This window comes from Amborella trichopoda, chromosome 9, assembly GCF_054954075.1.
Source record: "Amborella trichopoda isolate Santa Cruz 75 chromosome 9, AtrichopodaSantaCruz75HAP2 v2.0, whole genome shotgun sequence".
NCBI classification, from domain to species: domain Eukaryota; kingdom Viridiplantae; phylum Streptophyta; class Magnoliopsida; order Amborellales; family Amborellaceae; genus Amborella; species Amborella trichopoda.
In genome coordinates, this window is record NC_142344.1 from 35,063,469 (window position 1) to 35,085,209 (window position 21,741).

The 21,741-nt window shown below is 37.7% G+C and overlaps 1 protein-coding gene across 1 annotated transcript; it reads left to right on the forward strand.

Annotated features, from left to right (window-relative positions):
- Nucleotides 1-406: 406 nt before the first annotated feature.
- MCA1 (PLAC8 family protein) lies at nt 407-18,120 on the forward strand. The gene is made up of 7 exons (XM_006846861.4): nt 407-1,008; nt 8,708-9,126; nt 10,187-10,296; nt 15,593-15,664; nt 16,742-16,848; nt 17,395-17,488; nt 17,758-18,120. The coding sequence occupies exons 1-7, from the start codon at nt 598-600 to the stop codon at nt 17,808-17,810; spliced, it is 1,266 nt and encodes a 421-aa protein (XP_006846924.1). The 5' UTR covers nt 407-597; the 3' UTR covers nt 17,811-18,120.
- The last annotated feature ends 3,621 nt before the right edge of the window (nt 18,121-21,741 follow it).

A 21,741-nucleotide genomic window follows, 5' to 3' on the forward strand; every position in this document is an offset into this window, starting at 1 on the left:
CGTAGATATGATGGTTTTCAACCGTAGGAACAACCTTCGCTAGTGGGTCTTTTAGGTGCGCCTTACCGATATACTATAAGGTTGAGACCGTATATGAACTTTTTCCTCGTTAATGTAGAGAAGATACTGGGAGAAGTAAAAAGCGGGGGAAAAGGAGTGGTTTTTGGATGAAAAGCGGTTTTGTCTTTTGTTTTCTTTTGTCCACCCGCTGGCGGGTGGGGAGGAAAAGACACAGGAGCCAACTGAGCCAGAATGGTAAAATTCATGCCGGGAGTAACGCAAAGCAATGCCTGTGAATTCAGGAAATCAAAGCTGGTTTTGTACTGACCCCCTCTCCGAATCTGTCTCCGATCATCTCTCTGTACTACCCACACTATATTTTTATATCTAGAGAGACAATGTGTGCGTTTTAGAGAGACTAAGAGAGCGTGGTGCGTAAAGGACGACTCACTCAGCACAGAAAACATGTACAGGAGCAGCTGAGGTTAAATAAGTAATGAATGGTGGTGGTGGTGGCGGTGGGTAAAATGAGCATCGGATCAGAACATTTAGATGTAAATTAAAACAGATAGAGGAGGAAGTTAGCTGAGGAAAGCAATGGCTGCAACATGGGATCAACTGGGCGAGATTGCAACAGTCGCGCAGCTAACAGGCCTAGATGCCGTGAAGCTAATAGCGATGATAGCAAGGGCGGCGACCACGGCGCGCATGCACAAGAAGAACTGCAGGCAGTTCGCTCAGCATCTGAAGCTCATTGGTAATCTATTGGATCAGCTTAGGATCTCGGAGCTGAAGAAGTATCCGGGGACGAGGGAGCCTTTGGAGGGGCTTGAGGATGCGCTCAGGAGGTCATATGTGCTTGTCAACAGTTGCCAGGACAGGAGCTACCTCTACCTCCTTGCCATGGGATGGAACATTGTCTATCAGTTCAGGAAGGCGCAAGGGGAGATCGATCGATACCTCCGCCTTGTCCCTCTCATAACCCTGGTAGACAATGCCAGGGTCAAGGTAACTCTCTGCCTCTCTCTCTCTCTCTCTCTCTCGACTTACTCTCCTTCGTCTGTTCTCTCTCTCTACTACTCTACTGTGCAGGATTTACTTTTTTTTGGGTAGATTCCTTGGGTTTTTTAAACTTTGGCCTTTTTCTTTTGGAATTTTCTTTTCTTTTATTCTTCCTTCCAAATCCTCAAGCTTTTAATTTTTTATTTCCTTATATTATTATTATTTTGGTTTTTGGTTTGGGTTTCGGGATTTTTCGCTTCCCCTCCTGGTTCCATTTCTTTGTTTCCTTTTATCTGAGTGTTATTTTCGTTTCCCTTTCTCATCTTTCTAACCATGTCTTTTTTATTGGGGGTTATTTTTGTCTTTTTTTTTTGGTTATTTTCATGTATTCTTGTTCTTTGGTTCGTTGATTTTACTTTTTCGATTACAATTGGTTTTTATTTTTACCTATTTGCTAAATGTTCCTATATTTTATTTCTGAAAAATCTTATTCGTGTTTATGTTGCTGTGGTGTTAGACAATTTCTTTGCAAATAACTGAGAAAACTGAGATTCCTATTCCCTGGGGTTCTCAAATGAAATCTATTGACATGTGCTCCAGTTCCTTCCATCAGCTTGGTTGTATCAGATGATTTTGTCTTCCCTGTTTTTTCTCCCAAAAAAAGAAAGAAGAAAAAAAATCTTCCCTGCAATATTAACTCATCATATCTGTTTGTTCTAAAATGTGCTTCTCGCCTTGTCCATTCCTTTTCTTACTAGGTTTCATTATGATCCGATAAGCAGATTCAACATTGAAGTGAAATTGATTGGTGCCCCAACTTTGATTACTTACTTCTTGTGAATGATGTGCTACTTCGGTTTACCTGCTATGAATGCTACCTCTTTTCACATACCTAGAAATGATGGTTACTCATTGATATTGCTGTGATACTTGTATGCTACACCTGCGTGCCAGCTATAATTGTTACCCCCTCTCAATGTACCTTGAAGTGATCGTTATTCATTGAGATTGTTGTGAATTGTGTCGTAAAAAATCTTTTAACTTATAGAAGTGCTATTGTTTTTCTGTCAATGTTATGAAATGCAGCTTGTAGCAACCTGTAGACGCCTGACTTCTGTAGGAACATAAAAGGAATTTAGGTGGCCAAATTATTGTAACAGTGACAGTTGAGAATGTAATTGATATTGTACTAATTAAGATGCTCAGGGCTTAAATAACCTGAAATCTGTCCTCACAAGCACCTTGATTTGTAAGGCTTCGAGTTTTCTTATTCTATTTAATCAACTATTCACTCCTGGATAGATAGCAAATATTATTGTTTTCTCAATGGGTTGTTCCACCAAAAGGAAAAAAAAAGGATCCTTCATCAAGAAATTTAATTTGAAGACTTTCTGATCATCCATTCTCAAATGTCCTGTGCAAGAGAATACCCTGATTCAACAGACGGTCTTGGTTCTTGTGGCTTTCTCTTTTTTGATATCTACCAATAGCAATTTTCAGATGGATCTCTCATGGACTTATTTTTGGCCATTATTGATGGACAATATTAATGTGCAGAAGTTAGACATTGCATTTTGATGCGTATCCTCCAGCAAAAATATTACGATGGCAAGGAACAAACGCTAAGCACTCAATTTATTCACCAAGATATATTAGAGAAGGAATTGAACATGATAGAATAATCAAGCTTCATAGTTTATTCACAAAAGAAATCAATGACTTCAGTAGATAATAAAGATTCCTTTCAATTCCCTAACATCAGCATTTAAATAACTTTAAACCCAAAAGTTCATAAATAATTCTCGGCATCCATTCCCTTGTAGCCCACCATCTCTTCCGATTGTAATCCTACTAAATATAAATAACATAAAAGACTCCAAACTAAAAAAAAGAAGCCTAAATACACCATAATTTTGTGACTTCCTTAGAAACCCATAATTTTCCCTAAAACATATAAAAAAAATCCAAAAATCAAGGACCCATGTCTATGTCACTTTTTCTTATGAGCTGGAGGATTGCTTTTCTCTGTTTTTTTTGGTCAACATGTGAGAACAAAAAAGTTGTGTGTTTGTGGATAGATAGAGCTGGATAGAGAGAGAAAGTTATTGTGAATAGGGAGATGAGGGAAAATGAAGGAATATTTGAGTTAGGGTTTGGACAAGAGAAAAGAAACAAAAAATACCTATATGGATAAAAGGAATGTGAACATGTTTCATTCACAGGCAGAGAAGAGAGGTGATAGTGATACAGAGCGATAATGGACTCTTCTGTGTTTCAATAAGTTGCATGGTTGATTTTACTTTATTTAGTGGGTCCTTAAAACCTTAAATCTTGGGTTTCCACTTGACATCCACATCAATACCAGGAAGATAATTTCATTTGCAGAGCAAAGAAGTGTTTCCCCCATTGCATCGTTGAGCCGTATGGTTTCTATCGATTTTAGGGTGATTGTGCTTGTATTGTGCGAGGTTATTTTGTGTCAACTTATTTAAGCTCATTTAACTTATTGATATCTTGATCATTATATAATGAATGAAGTCTGCCAATTGTAACTCATTTTTATAGAAGACCTCGAGCTCCATTATTCCCTAAGAAGAACGGTTCTTTCCCAGTTATTTCACAATATGACATGGTATCAAATTCCCAACTGACCAGCATAGGAAAACTAGGTTTTGTTGCAGGTGCTACCCCATCTTCAATGTATCTTCGCGATAGATTCTCAACTTTCATGAATTTTCTCCCAGATGAAAAAATGGATTGTGGGTTTTTGGAATCAACCACATTGTATTAAGATGTGAGCTAGGCTGTTTTGCCTACCTCAAGGCTGCCTGCCTTAGGTAGGGCAGCCGAGGCCGGTGACTAAGCCTCCCAGACATGGCTGGTGGGTGCCTGTTGCCTCGGGCCAATGTGCATTGCCAACATGAGGCTGCCTGCTGTTTTTTTTTTTCTTGTGTGTGTGTGTGGTGTGTGTGTGTGTGTGTGGGTGTGGGTGTGGGTGTGGGTGTGGGTGTGGGTGTGGGTGAGAGAGAGAGAGAGAGAGAGAGAGAGAGAGAGAGAGAGAGAGAGAGACCCATTGTGGGTTTTTGGAATCAACCACATTGTATTAAGATGCTGAGCTTGGCTGTTTTGCCTACCTCAAGGCTGCCTGCCTTAGGTAGGGCAGCCGAGGCCGGTGACTAAGCCTCCCAGACATGGCTGGTGGGTGCCTGTTGCCTCGGGCCAATGTGCATTGCCAACATGAGGCTGCCTGCTGTTTTTTTTTCTTGTGTGTGTGTGTGTGTGTGGGTGTGGGTGTGGGTGTGAGAGAGAGAGAGAGAGAGAGACCCATTGGCTATGAAGAAGCTCATGACTGGTGCCTTCTCATAAAAAAATTAGAATGTTTTTCCCTTATTTTTTATTTAGTACAGACAAAAATATTTCTTGAGGCTGTGGCATATACAGCAGTGGTCCAAATGTCTTTTGAAAAGCCAGTCCCAGCATTGGAAACACTGCAAATCCATCATCTCCACCTTAACAGACATATCTGGAGAGAAGAAAAAGAACAAAAGAAAAAGCTTCAAGGCTCGTATCTTGCTTAAAAAAATCAGTCCCAGTGATGCAACCACTGCAAATCTATCCTCTCCAAACCACAATGAACATCCGATTCATGTCTCTAGGAATTATTTCATATGGCCAAAAAACCGGTCCAACTTGCAACACCTTTCCTAGACCATCCAATTTATGTCTTAACATATCCTAGTTCTACACCATTTTTGTAGCTTTAAATCGCACTCTGGGAAAAATTGGATTTGCACGACACCACTCTGTCTTTGGTGCCAAATATGAGTTTTCGAGCTGGTTTTTGGGGTGCTGCTGTATACAGCTGCTGCCTTTCCAAAACCTCAGATCAGCCCTTGGTGGTTCTCCTTGATTATTGTATCCTATTTTTTCCTAATCTCTTTGGATTAATATGTGCTTTGTGTCAAAAAGCGCCTGACTCTGGCCCCGTAGTGGTGCCTCAAGGTGGGACAGTGGCCCAGTTGCCTTGCCTAGGGAAAATTGGTCTCCCCTAGGTGGGCCAACCTTGGTGGGTGCATATAACCGTAGTCAATGGCCAAGGTACTCCCCTCAGGCTGCCATTGACCGAGGGTGGAAAATGCCCCCCTGCCATGGGTATTTCCATCATTTACCGCCTATTCAGAGGGTGAAAGACATTGGTGGGGTATCTTCCAACCATCCCCCTTCCCCCCCCCCTTCCCCCCAAAAATACAAATTGACCTGGTTCCCTGGATTTTTCTTTTGAAAAAAATAAAAAAGTATGGTTTCTTATAAGATCAGAAAAGGAAAAACCTAGTGCAGATTCTCTTACGAAGGCGCTACTTCACATGCTATCATCAGCGGGAACCGCCACAGCTGTTTTTTGAGCTCAGTTCTGGGTTTTTTAGCTTTTTGGTTCTTTTCTCTGGGGTTTTTATGTAGTGTGCTGTCATGGGCACCACTCTCTGTTTGGTGGCATTGCGGCCTCATTTTTTGTTAGCAGGCATAAATACTATGCTCAGATCTGAAAGATGTTGTAATCCTCTTTTATGGTAATACATATACAAAAGTTAACTGCTCAAAAAGGAAAAACCTTTAAGAAATCAAATCAAATCCAAAACTTTTGGAGTTGATTGTTTGTGAAATATCAAGAGAAGTTACAAATGGAGATTTTGGATTATTTAAAGCTTGACATGTATCCAGAACATCAAGGGTCGAATATCGAGCGATATAGATTAGTCTTTTTGTTTAATAATTTTATTTGAGATCTTTTGGATGGTTTGTGGTTGTGTTACATGTATGAAATATGATATAACATTTACCTAATTGTTTTCAAACTTTGGACTTTTCCTGTCATTTGTATTTGTTTTGTTGAATTGTTTATGCATATACTTCATGTATTATATATAATTTATTTCATCTGTATATAAAACATAGAAACTATAATGCTGCATATGTGCAAGGCAGCACCTATGTCAGCCCCCGGGCCGCTTAGGTGCTGTCTGACATTTTGTAATACATTGAAAATGCCCTTAGTTAATTTTGAATCAGATCTTATAATCTTTGTGAGGCTTTTCGTGGAAAAAGTAAAAGAAAAGAGGAAAAAAGAAGAAAACTGAAAGTTGGTCTTGGTCTTGTACATAGTTATGGGGATTGACCTTAAAGGATATATAGTTCCAGCTCCCTAGTTCCAAATCAGGGATCTCAATCGGATCGCGTTTTGTTCTTTTTTGAGGGAGCTCAATCCTTTTTCTAGGAATCTCAATCCCTTATTTGTAGGGATCTGGATCCACCCTAATGAGGTAGCTCGATCCTGCTATTTGTGGATCTTGATCCCTATCATATTGGGATAGAGATCCATCGATTTTGGAATCTCAATCCCTGTATTTGCGCATCGCCATCCACATCATGTAGTGATTCTAACATCACAAATTAAATTAACGTGAGTGCTATATATACATTGTGGACTATAGAGTATTAAACTAGAGTTGTAAAATATATAAAACTATATCAAGAATTGAAATAATTAAAGCATTTAACACAATGGGAAGAGGGAACCTTGTCCGTTGCGCGATGGGATCTAGTTTCCGTCAGCATTGGGACTGTGATCCTTTATATATATAGATCGATGACCCCAATTTATATGGATGGCGGTCCTTGGGTATCTGGGGTCGAGATCCCTGAGATGTGTGAAAACCAGCCCTTTCGAATCCAGATCCCATGAGTGTTGGGGCCGGGATCCTTTATGGGATCCGACTCTGGGCAAGATATGTTGTACATATTGCGATCCCGGACTGCCGGATCTTTTGGTTCTTGTCGATTTGACGATCCCGTTCCCAATCACGTAGCTGTTCTCTCTCTAGTTCCAGATAACTATGGTCTGCCATATACACACGATGTGCATATTGCCTTCTGCTTTTAAAAACATTGAACTGGAGTTCCATGCACCTGCAATTGTAATCATTATGTGAACCACAATTGTTAAGAGGTCCATTTCTACTTGCCCTCGGTAATGGTCGGCAGAAATGCATAAATTATTGCATTTAATTCATGAAAAGACTTGAAAACAAGTGGTTGTTTTTTCTTTTGTCATATGCATTGAGTACTAACTACTCTTTGGTGTGCATCCGGATCCTTTGTGCCATAGTCACATTGACAAGGATCTCTATGAGAGAAATGAACATTTCTTTCGGGCTGATAGTGCATCGTAGTTTTTCCTTTCACTCTCTTATCTTTTCATAGGGCACCGATGGGTGCATCCTGTCATACTCAATATTTGTTCCAAGTTTGTGAGTAATCGGTGCTCAATATTTTTCCCTGGGTAATGGTTGGCAGAAATGCATAAATTATTGCATTTAATTCATGAAAAACTTGAAAACGAGTGGGTATTCTTTCTTTTGTCATATGCATTTGAGTACTGACTACTCTTGGGTGTGCATCCAGATCCTTTGTGCCATTGTCACATTGACAAGGATCTCTATGAGAAAGAAATGAACATTTAGTTTGGGCTGATAGTGAGTCTTACTTTTTCCTTTCACTCTCTAATCTTTTCATAGGGCACCGATGGGTGCGTCCTGTCATGCTCAATATTTGTTCCAAGTTTGAGAGTAATCGATGCTGCTGAGGTCCTATGATATTCATTCCTTCTTCCTTAGATTTGCAGGCATCAATAAATGCTTGTTATTTTGGAATTGTTTTTAGTTTTAGGTATTTCCTAGAATACCCTTGTCTTTTGTGGAAAATCGTTACTATGTGCGAGTCTTAACATAAATATATTTTCAGATCCAAATAGTGCAACATCCAACGTTCTCCAAATGACATATGAGATTATAAAGAGTGGATTCTCAAAGGATTTTGCCATGCATTGCCACCGTTTTTTATTACTGCATTCTATCATTTCTGTGGTCAATCATTGGTGCTTTTGTTAACTACTTGTTGCTCATGAAATTGTCCGCTGGGTATGCAAAACAATTCTCCTTTTGTCCATAGTTACGTGGGAAAAAAAAAAATCCTTTCAGAAACTATCTTTTTAAATTACGAAAAGAAGACATCAACAATGGGATGTTGGGATGAGTTTCTACTTACGAAAAACGCTGAAATTAACTTAACCACTAGTTTCAAGGTGGCTGTAGTGAAAATTTTATTACATGTACAATAATTTCAGTAGTTTATGTAAATGGTCATGGTTAAATACAAACATATAGGGTTGGAAGTCTCATAAATTGTATTAATACATGGAAAATTTCTACTCTGTTCTCTTTATTTGGACCATTGATGAATATGGAAAAGAGTTATGTTATCCACACTTAGGATCTTGGAAAATTTTCTTTCATTGGCAGTTCATTGTTTCAACTTCTAAAGTGTTTGTTAATGTACCTTCCTGTGCTAGTTCATAGATGCTATATCTAGAAGTTTAGTTGTCATTTCTGCAGAAAGGAAGCATTAATTATGCAGTCTTTATTACTTGTCATTTCTGCAGAAACGAAGCATTAAATATGCAGTCTTTATTACAATTTTTTTTTGGGGGTAGTTCTGTGGGGGAAGGGTTCCCTTCACTATTAGGGCTGGTAAATATACAACCACAGGACATTTGTTGTTGATTACAATATTTCAAAGTTTTAGTGGTATTACATGATATATTGCTGTTTATTTATGAAGTCTGATGATGGTTTATTTGCCAATTTGGTAGGAAAGACTGGAAGTTATTGAAAAGGATCAGCGTGAGTACACTCTAGATGAAGATGATGAAAAGGTTCAGGATGTAATTCTAAAGCCAGAGCCGAGTTCAAAAGATACAATGGTACTGAAAAAGACTCTCTCTTGTCGCTACCCAAATCTAGCATTTGATGAAGCTCTTCAAAAGGAAAATGAGAAACTCCAGGTTGAACTACAAAGGTCACAAGCCAATATGGATGTTGGTCAGTGTGAGGTGATCCAACACTTAATTGATGTCACAGAGACTGTTGCCAATAATCTCTCTGAGAAGAACTCTCACTCCCGAAACTCCAAGCAAGTGGAGCCTGATTGTCCTTCTGCCAATAATGAGAAGGAATATGAAATGGATGATGTCTATCACAGGCAACAGCATGATACTCACACTCCTTCAAGGTTGGTTTTGCATTGTTATTTTGTACCTATGATCAGTTCTATCTAGCAATAGATTGTTATCTTATGTGGTTTATTGATCTTTTTAATGTAGAAACTTGTTGTACAGGGATCCTTTGTACTTTTAAGTGATTTTTTTCTTGAAGGTATTTTTCCAGTGTTTTATGTCCATCTTGTAATGTTAACTACGAGTGCTAGCCTATGAGCATACTCTTATGCTTCTTGCGTGGTCATGTTTTAGAAACCATTATTTTATGTTGAGCATATCTAACTTGTCCATAGATATCTTCTATTCTATATCTGCGAATATTTCTTGAAACTCTTGCCTTTTCTTATCGATGTCGTTGTTTGCTTGTTTGAATTCATATTCTGATACTTGAAAGGCCTTGCAAATCATTGTACTTGGTTTATAATGATTTTCCTGCTGCTGCAGCTCGACTATAAATTTTGTGTTTGCAGGGCTCACTCTATGGCATTTACCTTTTGAATACTTGTGGATACTTCTTAATGAAATATTGTTTTTTCTAAATAATGCAATTATTATCTTGCCTGAAGTTTGAATAAATAACAAGTTTATCAGTGAAGCTAAACATTCCAACAACGTTCATTTCTTATGTAACCTATGTTAAGCTATGGTTGGAATAACTGGTGAGTGGAAACTGAAATGAATGAAAATTGAGACACTGTGTGAAGGTGTAATTGTCAGAAGGTGTAATTGTTCTTTGCTACTGGATTCTAGTACCCAATTGTCCTTCAAATGCCTCTAAATACTTTTCTCGCTTGCATATTCAACTTTTGTTTTCAGAGCTATGTTATCCTTCAATTCTTTCCTGTTCAAGAAGTTTTTCATTGTTCAATATGTGCTTCCATGTGTGCTTGTGTGATCCTGTCAAGACTGTGTGCACATGCATATGCATGCAAGCATGCTGTATGCACATGAATATTCATGCAAGCAATGCTGTGTGGACAAAAAATATGTTTTTGTGTATGCAAGCGCTTGCCCACATTGGTAGACTTCAAATGCTGATTAGTAATATTTGATGCTGATCACTACACTTTGCAGAAATGCATCTCCAGTTTCATCAGGGCGGGATTTGATATCAGTGAGAGGATCTCATAGAAGTGACGAATGGCATACGGATTTACTTGGTTGCTGTTCAGAGCCTTGTCTTTGTAAGTTTTTGTTGTTTTTCAACTTCTAGTTGTGGATCTTGTGAGCAATGCTTTTAAGCCAAGGCACCTATCGTGGTTTCTTGCAGAAAGGATTTAATAGTGGCAAGTCATATTTCTTGTTGCTTCTTGTTGTCTTTTGTAGTTTCAACCATAGTTGTTGGAAACACTTGGGAACCCGAATCGTTTTAGGAACTGAAATTGCCGAATCGTTGTCGGCTAGAAGATTCCTGTCTTAGGAATCGTTGTCTGTACAATAGGAATCACGGGGAACGAGATTCCTAGTTTTTGAGAATCGTGTTTTGACTGAAATAGATCCAAGTTTCATCCACATATGGAATCGAGATTCCCATCCCCCTGGAATTGACACTCTAGGAGTCAAGATTCATTAATATGCGAAATCGAGTTTTCGAATCTATGTAATCGAGTTTCTGACATATGTGGAACAGAGATATGTTGCTGTTTCGAATCGTGATTTTAACATATTTGGAATCAAGTTTTTGAAGTATATGGATCAGAGATCCATGCCAGTTTGAGATCGATATTTATAATAATATGGACTATGGAATGTATTTGGCGACCCCTACTAGGAATTGAGATTTCATTTTCATGGAGAAGGAAGCCCCATGCACATCTTGAGCCTTATCAACTTTAGAACCTATATTGGATGTCTCTTATTAGAAGGTTTCCGAAATTTTAAAGTGATTGTATTGACTATTGAGCTTACGGTCATTATATATAGAAGATAAGTGTTTCTAAATTTTGATTTTGACTTCATTATTATAAAGACAAAATAGGATTATGTCTATGTCATGGTTTTACTTTCAATTGTATGTGTTGTATTTATTAGTTATATTTTAAATTTAAAGTAAAAGCAGTCTAGGGTGGTACAAGTAAAATAATGAAAACTTGCAACCACTAGAAGCATTCGAAGGAAGATTTCTACTCCAATTTCCTTTAGGAAGTGCACAACCATCATAGACATTGGACATTATGTATTTTGAATTGTTTTTTTTTTTTGATACTTTAAATTTATTTAGTTTTGAATCAAGATTTAATCCTTGCTAGAATCCTTATTCGATATATTTGGGAACGTTTACCCACAATTAATGGGTTCAAGTTTCTAAAGATGTGTTGGATCGAGATTCCGAAATTAAGGAATTGAGTTTCCTTGGTTCTGATAAATAGTTTCCAAAGATGTGTTGAATCAAGATTCTGAAATTAAGGAATCGAGTTTCCTTGGTTCCGAAAAATGGTTTCTAAAGATGTGTTGAATCGAGATTCTGAAATTGAGGAATCGAGTTTCTTTGGTTCCAAAAAATGGTTTATGTCGATATTCCATAATGGAAACACGGAATCAGTTTCGGAACCAGAATCGCCAGGTCGGTGGAGATATTCTTGTAACCGGGGTTTTAACTTGTACAATTTCACCTGGATCATCTGCCATGTGGTACCTAATGGTGCAGATCAATTGATACATACATGTAAAAGGAGGAAATTAAAGCATTCTTATTGAAACCTATACACACTATTTCTTATTTAAAGAACACTAGGAAGGACTATCTTACTTGTGGAGATAATGTCAACTGTCCATAATATGTAGGAAAATTTGCTGTAATTCTCTTGATCACAGTATTGTAAGTCATTTTTGACATACCTATATCCCTGGTGCAAATAAGGAGAGAGCCAGTGACGACCTAGTCCTGCTGGTACCCAAGACACCGCCAGATCGAGGAAACACTTCAGTATAAGCCTAACACTAGGTAACCTTTGAAAATGTACTATCACGCCACAAAGAGACCTTACAACTACAACCCTATGCTAGGGCTTCAAAACAATACCAGACCACTGCCATTGCATCCAGAACGTCGAAAAACCCCCAAGGACCAAATTTGGGCTTCAAAACAATATCAGACCACTGTGGCACCGTATAGCATCCCGCTATCCGACATACGTTTGACTCAATACCTTTCAGAGTCAGCCTAAGAGTTCCAACCCTCAGACCATCGCTCTAACTTCCTCTCCATACAATCGAGTTGAGTCGTGAGAGATGCCTACGATCTCTCCTTCAGTCACTTGGGAGGAGTCTTTCTGAGTTGATAGTCGAGAGAGTTCTAACCCTTGTTTGCCCTGATCGCCCGAGCGCATAATGTTTGCGCGGATAGGGGGATTCTCGTCACCTTTCTCCTCTCATTCTATTTCTTGTCAGCCAACCTCTCGTTTGAGTGAACTTTTATAGAGGAGTACAATTGAATCCGCAATGCAGTTTCCAGCGCAAGAGAACGAAGTGACGTGTTAAAAGCTTGAGGAGAGTTCGTGTCCAAACCACGTTGGCAGATAGCCGGAGGGCTCTGTGATTGTTCTAAGAGGGCGAACTGCCCAGGTGTGTCTCGAACCCCAAATGACAAGGTAAGTGTCTAAAACGCACCCCCGTCGCAAAATCTCTCTTTGTTGGATCCTATCCGCGTATAGGAGAGCACGAGTGTACACACTCACAAACGTGCAGCGCGCGTGGATCCTCCGCGGTTGTTTGAGAGAGGATTTTTCCCACCGTACGCGTGAGGAAAAATCAGGCCCGACCATACAGGGCATATATTTTCATGAGGGTTACCCTCATAAAATCAAGGAGTGGATAATGGAGAAAGGATGGGTCTCAACCTCTCTCTTTCATGGTATAACTCTTAAATTGGGTAGTGAGCATCATCATCTTTGGTCATGAAGATTACAGTGTGCTTTGCCCAGTCCAAAATACTACTTTTGAGGATATTCTCTTATTCCCTTTGCTGTCTTGGGATTGTTTTGATGTTTATTTAAAGCATCGTAAATCATGCTGAGAAATGGACTTCATTGATTCTTCTCACATATTTTTCATGGTATTTTGCACTGGACATAGGTAACCTTCCTCAATCTACTATACTGGCACTTGGAAGTTTGTTAATTTTAAAAGTGATGTTTATAGTTGGATTCTTAGGAGTTCTATTAGTTAGCTCATGTTCACATTAAAAATATTTTCACTGGGTAAGATTTCTCCACATGTTGAAACAAGGATTTGTCAATTAAAGCACTGTGGGCATTTTCATAAAACTTGAGGAACTTTATGGCATGCTTGAATATCTGGATTTCTGCAGTACTTCTGTGTTTGATAACAGTAAGTTCTATAGTGGGAGGCCTGTCTGGATTTTCTATGACATTGGATACTACCAGTTCCATGTCCCCCCCATGGAAGACTGAACTTTGAAAAGGGCTGATGGATTGCTGCATCATTTTCAAATTTGTTTCCGATACATTTTTTTATTTTTTTGTTTTTCAGAAAACTCACATATAAATGATTTTGGAGGGTTTGTGCGCCTCACAGGGCACATCTTTAAAAAATATAAAAAAGTGATTCAAAACATCCCTTGATGTTTTACGGGTATTTTGGCTAATGTACATTTTTTAAATCTTTATAGAAATAGTTTGGACAAGGCTCAGATGATGATGATGACATTTTCAAATATTTATTTTGTATTTAGAGGTGCACGAACGCTAGAAGAATGGGCGCCTCAAATTTCAGCTCATTATCATGTACATTAAAAAAGATAAAATTTAAATACTAAGACATGCTACCAACCGCCAGATCAAGATTGGATAATTGAGATTGATGTCCTTTTAGGTGAACTACAATGTAGCATGTTTGGTGATTTCGAAAATGTTAGGCCTTGTATACATCCATTTTTATTTTTTTATCTTTTTTCCAATCTCAGATTGAGAGTAAGTTTAGAGTGTGTGTTCAACTTATTCCGGTGCATCTATAAACACAAAAAAAAAAAAAAAAATTCAAACAAAATAAATGACCAGAATACCCCTCCAGGCAACTTTATTTTCTGGAATATTTTTTATACCTTTTACCAGTGCATGAGGTTGAGAAGCGTAAATACCTAAAGTTGTAGCCCAATCCAATGTGTAGAAAAAAAAAAAAATGACATCATGAGACATACTTTCAACTATCTATTTTGTGGTGACCTACAACTACATTTAGTTCTTTTTCATGTTATCAAGATTCGACATTTTTTAGACATACCATGGATGGCCTATGATTTTAAAATCTTGTTGAAAAAGAATATCAGCCTCTCATGATAAAAACTTCAATGAATTGTTAAAATTTGCTAATTTTCAGATCTCCAGGTTTCAAAAATTCCAAGTTCAATCAAAGATAGGTTCTCAAACTTCCTAGAATTCCGTGAATTCCGGACAGGTTATCAAACACAGTATTTTTCAGTTCCAGACATCAGAATATCTAGCTTCTAGCCCCACCTCCCAAAGAACTTCTAGCTTCAAGATATCAAACAGGCCCATAGATTAATTTTTATGCGAAATCTGGTTTGCATCCTTGGCTGTGATATTGGGGACAAGGATGCTGGCAAGGCCTGAAATTCATTTTGTTAGTCTAGATACTATGGGAGTGCTGTCTTCTGTAGTGTAATATCTGGTTTTTGGGATGCAAATGACGAGTACTATTCCCCCCAAAAAGAAAAAAGGAAAAACACTTGACACGAAAAGAGAAAGGCATAGTTGGCTATATTGCTCCACGAAATTGCGAGTAGCTTCAATTGTGGTATGAATGGTTTATGTGCCACTAACTTGAGCACAAGGTTTTGGCAAGCTGTGAAAGGGCTTTCTGTGATCAAGCAGTACATCGTTCTTCAGATCTGAAGGCAATGTATACGGCATCCTTTTTGATGCTTGCGTGTCCTTCACATCTAAGTCGTTGATCCCATGACATAATTTCCTTTTCTCTGAGTTGTTTGGTATTGAATGAAGTTGAGCTATTGTTTACGATTGGATGCCGTAAGCAAGATAAAAGGGAACTCATGAAACTACTCTACGTCAATTTTTACTGCTTTTTTTTTTGTCTATTCAAAATTCATTGTAGGATTGCTTAATGTTGTACTTATGATAACTACTTTATGCTTAATAAGAAATTTGGGACTACTTGCATTTAGTATATGTCGTGTCCAAAAGGCCTGCCATTGTCAACCGGAACACAAATTGTTGTGCTTGAGGGTGGGGCAAAACTTAGTTTAAGGATATCGCTAGCGGGCATGATGAGGCTCTCGTGGACCCGTTCGAGGTGGAGAAATTTGTTGATCTCGGAATTTACATGGATCAATTCAATTACCTTGGCATTTTGTAGGCACCTCATTTTTTATTGTGTGATTATTTTAGTCTTCATCAAAAGCATGTCGATTTGAAGTTGTAGTTTTCCCTTCCTTTCTTCAGAGAGGGTAGATAAGATCATATGTTGCTCCATTTTGTTTAGGCTTGAAGACATGTTTCTACCCTTGCGGGACGTCTTCAAAGATTGCAGCTGTGGCTTCAAATGGAGACACTTGTGAGTATATCATTGAATATAAGTTTTTCATCTGATATATATCTTTTCGTTGTTGTAAAGTTTCACGTCGTTGAATTATTTAATCTGGAATCAAGGCTTATATCATGATGTATGTTGCAGTGTTGGACTTTGCCATCATATTTAATTTTGATACTTAAAAGACTTTAAATATGGGGACACAAAAGTATACAAATGCTCTTAACACAACCTATGCTTAAGTTGAACAGGTGGCACACAACCTAGAATAGCATTCATGTCAAATGGGAGAATTGGATTTTTTGCATTTAGAGAGATTCGGAATATTTGTAAATGTCCCTTCTAAATAGCCTTTCGCTGTGCAATTTCTCCTCAATTTGTAATAGCAAAAAATAAACTAACAGGGTGTGGATATAGCTTATTCTGGCAGTAGCAGATTTTACACTTGCTCCTGCGGGTGAAATTTTGTGGGTGTTTGATCAGAAATTTTGGGGACATTGTCAGCTTTTCTTAACTTTCCCCCTTTCCTACTAGATTGACTGCTGGGGTTAGTAGGGAACATCCCCAAAATTTGGGTCCACAAAGTCTGCAAAGTTGGTAATCACGTGCATGAGAATGTGTTCATTTTGCTCTTGGGTGACCATGTAGGCAAATGACATCTCTTGAGGGTTTCGATAAAAGTGGGACACTGGCAGAAATGGGCTTGCTGCTTCGATTCATTTCAAGTTTTCTGGTGATACCTTTATGGTTTAGAAATGGATAGTATATACTATACAACCATTTACTTTTGATAAAAGTCATAATTACCTCTACCCGTTGGATGTGCATTATAACAGCTTGGTGTGTGTGTGATAAGTTTCAAAAAATCTTCTTTTGGACTTTGCCGGTCATTGGCACACCCCAGCCGTCGTATTACATACCCAACAGCCAGGGTGATTGTGACCTCCTTATAACAAAAGTACATGGTCGTAATTGTATACTTCTCCTTAGAAAAATGTATGAATGTCAGTTTTTTTCTTTTTTGTGTTGATAATAGTGTGTATTGTTTCCATCAATAATAGAGATCCTAATTATTTGTGTTTACCTTCTTCTGTGTATCAGCTCCGGAGCAAGCTTGTAATGACTTGATGACATACTCATTGCTATTGGCATGCTGTTGTTACACTTGTTGTGTCAGACGGAAGCTTCGGAAGATGTTGAACATCACGGTATCTGATGATTGCTTCCACCTCCAATGATGAAACTACTGTTCATATGCTGTTCAGTAGGATCATGTTCATTGCAGAAATATATAATTCATTTGTCCTTGGATTTTTTTTCTTCATGTCAAGCTGAAGGAACATTCCTAATTCTGAAATTGAGTACAACAGCATGAATCATAACAAGTTATGTGCTATATCACTATTAGCCAGTTTTATCTGTATCATTGCTGAAAAGGAACTGAATAAACCCTAAATAACATGTTCTTTGTGTTGTACTCTTACTATATTTTATATTGAACTCCTAGATGCACACTGTGTGTGTGTATGTATGTGTTTATATATATGTATAGATATTGTTGCAATCATTATGATTCTGTGCTAATGAAATTGACCACTCTAGGGAGTTCATGCGTACCTTGTTTAGTCCATCCTATTTATTTGTTATAATTTTGAAAACTCTTGGAAGATCTAGCAGAGATGCTTTTTCCATAATGGTTTGTATGGTTTGGTTTTTGCATCATTTTTCTGATTGTATAAATGTAATGTTTTCAGGGAGGTGTCTGTGATGATTTTCTTTCACATTTAATGTGCTGTTGCTGTGCTCTAGTTCAAGAATGGCGAGAAGTTGAGATCCGTGGGGCATATGGTTTGTTTTATCATAAAATTTGTGCTTGCGATAATTCTCTGGTTTTTTGCATCCTTTATCAGCTGTATTTTAGTGGGCAGCCATGCCCTTGGCTGGACACTGAGACACCTGGTATGTAATGAGAGAGGGCTTGGTGTGGGCCTCTCTCTTGCAAACCATGCTCATTGTTGAGAGAATTTTAAAAAAATTGATATCATTTATGTTGCTATAGCTAATTGGCCATGCATCTTCTACCAACTATCTCACAAGGGAGATGTAAATCTATGCAGGCACTTACAAGACGAAAACTAGCCCACCAGCTTCTCAGTACATGGAATCATGATGTGCTAAATAGAGAAATTGACATTTTAATTGTCGGCCAATTATAATTTGTTCACTCTTAGAAAGTGGCGTGTGTTTTACCTGTAATTGATTGTTTGAACACTTCGGGTATGACCTGTTGATAAATTTGGTAGTCAGCCCTATCTTTAGGACTACCTTGTATCATAAGTCAGCTTCATTAAATAGAATTTTTAGTTGTACTTGTATGTTTCTAGCTTTCAAGATCGTTTTCCCTTTTCTTTTCTTAGACTTCTTTGCAGGAGGTGTACAGATAGAACATGTGTGATATGGTCAAGCTCTTCTTTCACCAACTTTGTGTTTTGTATTAAGAGGCACATAAATTGCAGATTCATAGAGCGTTCTGATATGTAGTTGGTTCTATGGTCGGACCGCTGTTTCACTTCGGTTTTGATAACTATGGTATGGTATGTTGGCTATAGCAGAAAAGGGAAACTAATTTTTAATTAATAATGAACTTAGGACTGAATTGTGATTAATAATAAGGATTTGAAAATCTTAATCAAATTATACGGATGATTTGGAGGAGACTTTGATCAAATTAAATTGCAAAGTGGTGGGGATTCCATGACATGATATTTGTGAGGGGTTTAGGATGTTTGAATTGCCTACAACTCCAAGCTGAATCTTCATGTGATTGCTTTCCAAATGTTATCTATCAAGGCATATGTAACACATTTCATGAAGTGATGATTATGATATTCAGTCTAGATTTTACATTAGTATCTATTGCACCCAATGATACTATTTTTCCACTCTAATGGTGGTTAGCTGCCACTTTTAATTATCCACTCATGCAAACCATGAAGCCCTCTAGTGTATTTAGCGTCGGTTGTTTACTTTCAGCTCCATATACTTTTAATAAGTTCATGAGTACTTTTTGAGGTAATTTCTTCATATTTATTAGGCATCCATATGAGCTTATTTTTTTCCTCCTTTCTGCCTTCCTTTCGCTTTCTAGGAGTCTTCATTGAGCCTTCGATGAAACCAAAAATTGAATTTAGAGCCATGTCCCTATGATCCGAGGGATGTCAAAAGTGTTCATCTTTTCTATGCCCAATACACCCTCACTATTTTAAGTTTTATATGCCACCTCTTCTAATAAACTTTCTTCTGATTGGTTGTGTCATCATGAAGTTGGTTTGAAGCCTCTATTGTAGTGAAGGTAGTTTGACAATAGAGCATTAATGAGTTGAATGGGGTTAAGGCATCATGTGACCAAGGTGAGTCCGCAAGGGAAGGGAAAGATTTTGATCTTCCATCCTTTGAGTTTGGATATAACTTTACGAACAATAGATCTGCGAAGTTTACGGGTTAGGCCCCCTTGGATATTTGAGTTCGCAAAGTTTATACAGTGCTGTCAAATTTGCTTCGCTTCGGCCGAAGAGGTTGAAGCCTTCAAAATTTAGGCCTAGATCGAAGTGAAGCAAAGCTTGGTGCTGCCGCTTCGGTCATATTCGGGTATGCTTGGGGCCGATTCGGCCAAAGCTTCAGCTTTTTCGGCCAAAGCAAATAAATATCTCTATAAAATTAATTTTTTATTTTTCTCACTAAACCGAAGAAGACTCTGAAACGAATGTGACAACATTGGTTAGTCCTTGGAATAGCTGCAAAACCTAGATAAGTATTGGATAGATGCAAGAAGAGTTGTACTTCAAAATGAGACTCATTCAAATTTGTCCAAAGGTGGTAGAGTTAAGAAAATATATTTCTGGATCAAGCTTTTCTTGAGGCAATTGCAGTACTGGTAACATTAAAGGGTACGTGGAAGGGATTGGTGTAATTGTGTGTGTAGAGAAAAGGGTGGCAGTAATATTTAACTCTAGGGATCTGAATTGGTTAGGATCTCTCTTACAACTTACTTTCTATGTCTATATGGAACGTATATGGGAATAACGGGTACGCTTGTTGAAGCCTATCTTTTTGCCCTTAAAAATAGCCTGAAGGGGTGACATTAAGAAGAATTCAATATTTCGGTGTTTATTTTGACCTAATAATGAATTTATTTCTAAACCTATGCATTTAAAGTTCAGTTATTAAAATTTGCCAATTGATTTTGTTAAACAACCTTACGGATGTCAATTATCCAACAAAAGATATTTTTTGTTTTCTTGCCATGCTATGGATAAATTCATGTACAATTAGAGTTTGCTTGAAGATGTTTTGATTTTAAAGAAAGGCAACTTCTGTGGATTTTCAATGAGAGAACATGACCAATATGCATAAGTCAAATGTCATGAGTAAAAGAAAAAAATTCATGTTCTCGTTATTGTATTCTGACGATATCTTAACTGCAGAAAATGAAGAGATGATTAATGCACCTGAGTTGCTTCTTAATTTGTGTCGGGGTGTCAAGGGACTGAGTCCAAGGTTAAAAAATTTAAAATTTTTTGACCTAATATCATAAAACATCTGTTATTTGTATTTACAGCAAATATAGTGACATTCAAGACTGAATTACATGTAAATATACACCCTAAATACTGCAGTATAAATTCCTCAATTCTTCTAGTACTTGTTCCACTAATTTCAATATTTGGAAATGGATCAAACATTTACACTAAAACACATGAAATTAATCCATACACAGAAGGACTTAAAATACACAATGTAACATTTTTGGGTAATTAAGTGGGGATGACGAGCTCCTACCTGTTTTCTAAATCGTTAGTGGTTTTTGAAAGCGGTGAGAGTGGAAACCTAGACTTTAGCTGGGGCACAAGTAATGCTACCACCACAGCCAAATTGTGCACAAAATCTCAATACTAAAGGAAGCTAATTGTGGATAATAAATTTGCCGATTAAGGTCTTAGTTTTAATCCATGTGGTCACCCTATTCCGATAGCACGAGCAATTTGATCGAATCTAAACTAGACTTATGGGAAATAATAGAATAGGATTGCAAGCTTCAAGACAAGATGAAATACACAAAATATACATAAACATGTTTCCATGAAACAAAATTAAGAAAGATGGTGCATAGGGAAGGCCTAGGTAGTGGGAAAATGCACACCTGTATGGTTGAATCAATTTTGCCATAATATTTTCTTAGGATTTGAACTTATGGGAAACGACACGAACTTAAAAATATACTATTTTCTAAAAGTGGATGATGTGAACTAAAATGGTCTATGCAGTTTAAATATTTCTTTTTAAAATCGGGTAGAATATTTACATAAGTCCACTGAATACAATAGTAACTCAAATAAATAAATAAGAAACTCAAAAAATAGATTTTCACTTGCTATCACTTTAATAACTATTCATTACATAATAAAAAATTGCATCAACTTGAACATGGGAACAAGAAACATAAGGATGCAATAAAAAAAATAAGATGCCAAAAATTATCTCAATTAGACTTTGCACACCCCACAACGGTCTCCTCCCCAATGGTGCCCGTAATCAAGGTATTTCATAGATCTCACAAAGTTAAGAAGCTTTGGCTAGAAACTCTTCAAAGTTGGTGGAACAAACAAGGGCTTAACTCTTGTTTCTTTATGCTTGGGGTGTACCCCCTCTAAGTCTCCTTCAAAAGCTTGGGGTGTGTCCCTTTGTTTTCTTTAGAGGGGCTATGAGAAAATGCATAGCGAAAGATAAAAAGAGACGAGAGAGAGGGTAGCATGCTACCATGAGGGGAGAGAGAAAGTTCTACGTTGTGGTGTAGAGACGGCCCCAATTGAGAGATTTTATTGAGATGAAGCTAACAGGGTTAGGGTGTCTAGGGTTTAACCATCCTTATAGAGATTTTACTTAGACCACTAATTGGATGTGACCTGTGAGGTGCGAGATCTTAGCCATATTATTAATAGATCAAACATCATGATCCAATGGAAGGGGCTGAAACCTTATTCCTCAACTTTGTTAATCTAATCTTATCAAATATTTAGTGCAGAGAAAATATAATGCATTTG

What these genes read in the sequence shown, in the direction of transcription:
- MCA1 (XM_006846861.4), top strand. Translation starts at nt 598, where the DNA reads ATGGCTGCAACATGGGATCAACTGGGCGAGATTGCAACAGTCGCGCAG. An exon ending in CTGTTCAGAGCCTTGTCTTT is followed by an intron (nt 10,297 to 15,592) that starts GTAAGTTTTTGT and finishes CATTTTGTTTAG; the next exon opens with GCTTGAAGACATGTTTCTAC. An exon ending in TGAGATCCGTGGGGCATATG is followed by an intron (nt 17,489 to 17,757) that starts GTTTGTTTTATC and finishes AAATCTATGCAG; the next exon opens with GCACTTACAAGACGAAAACT.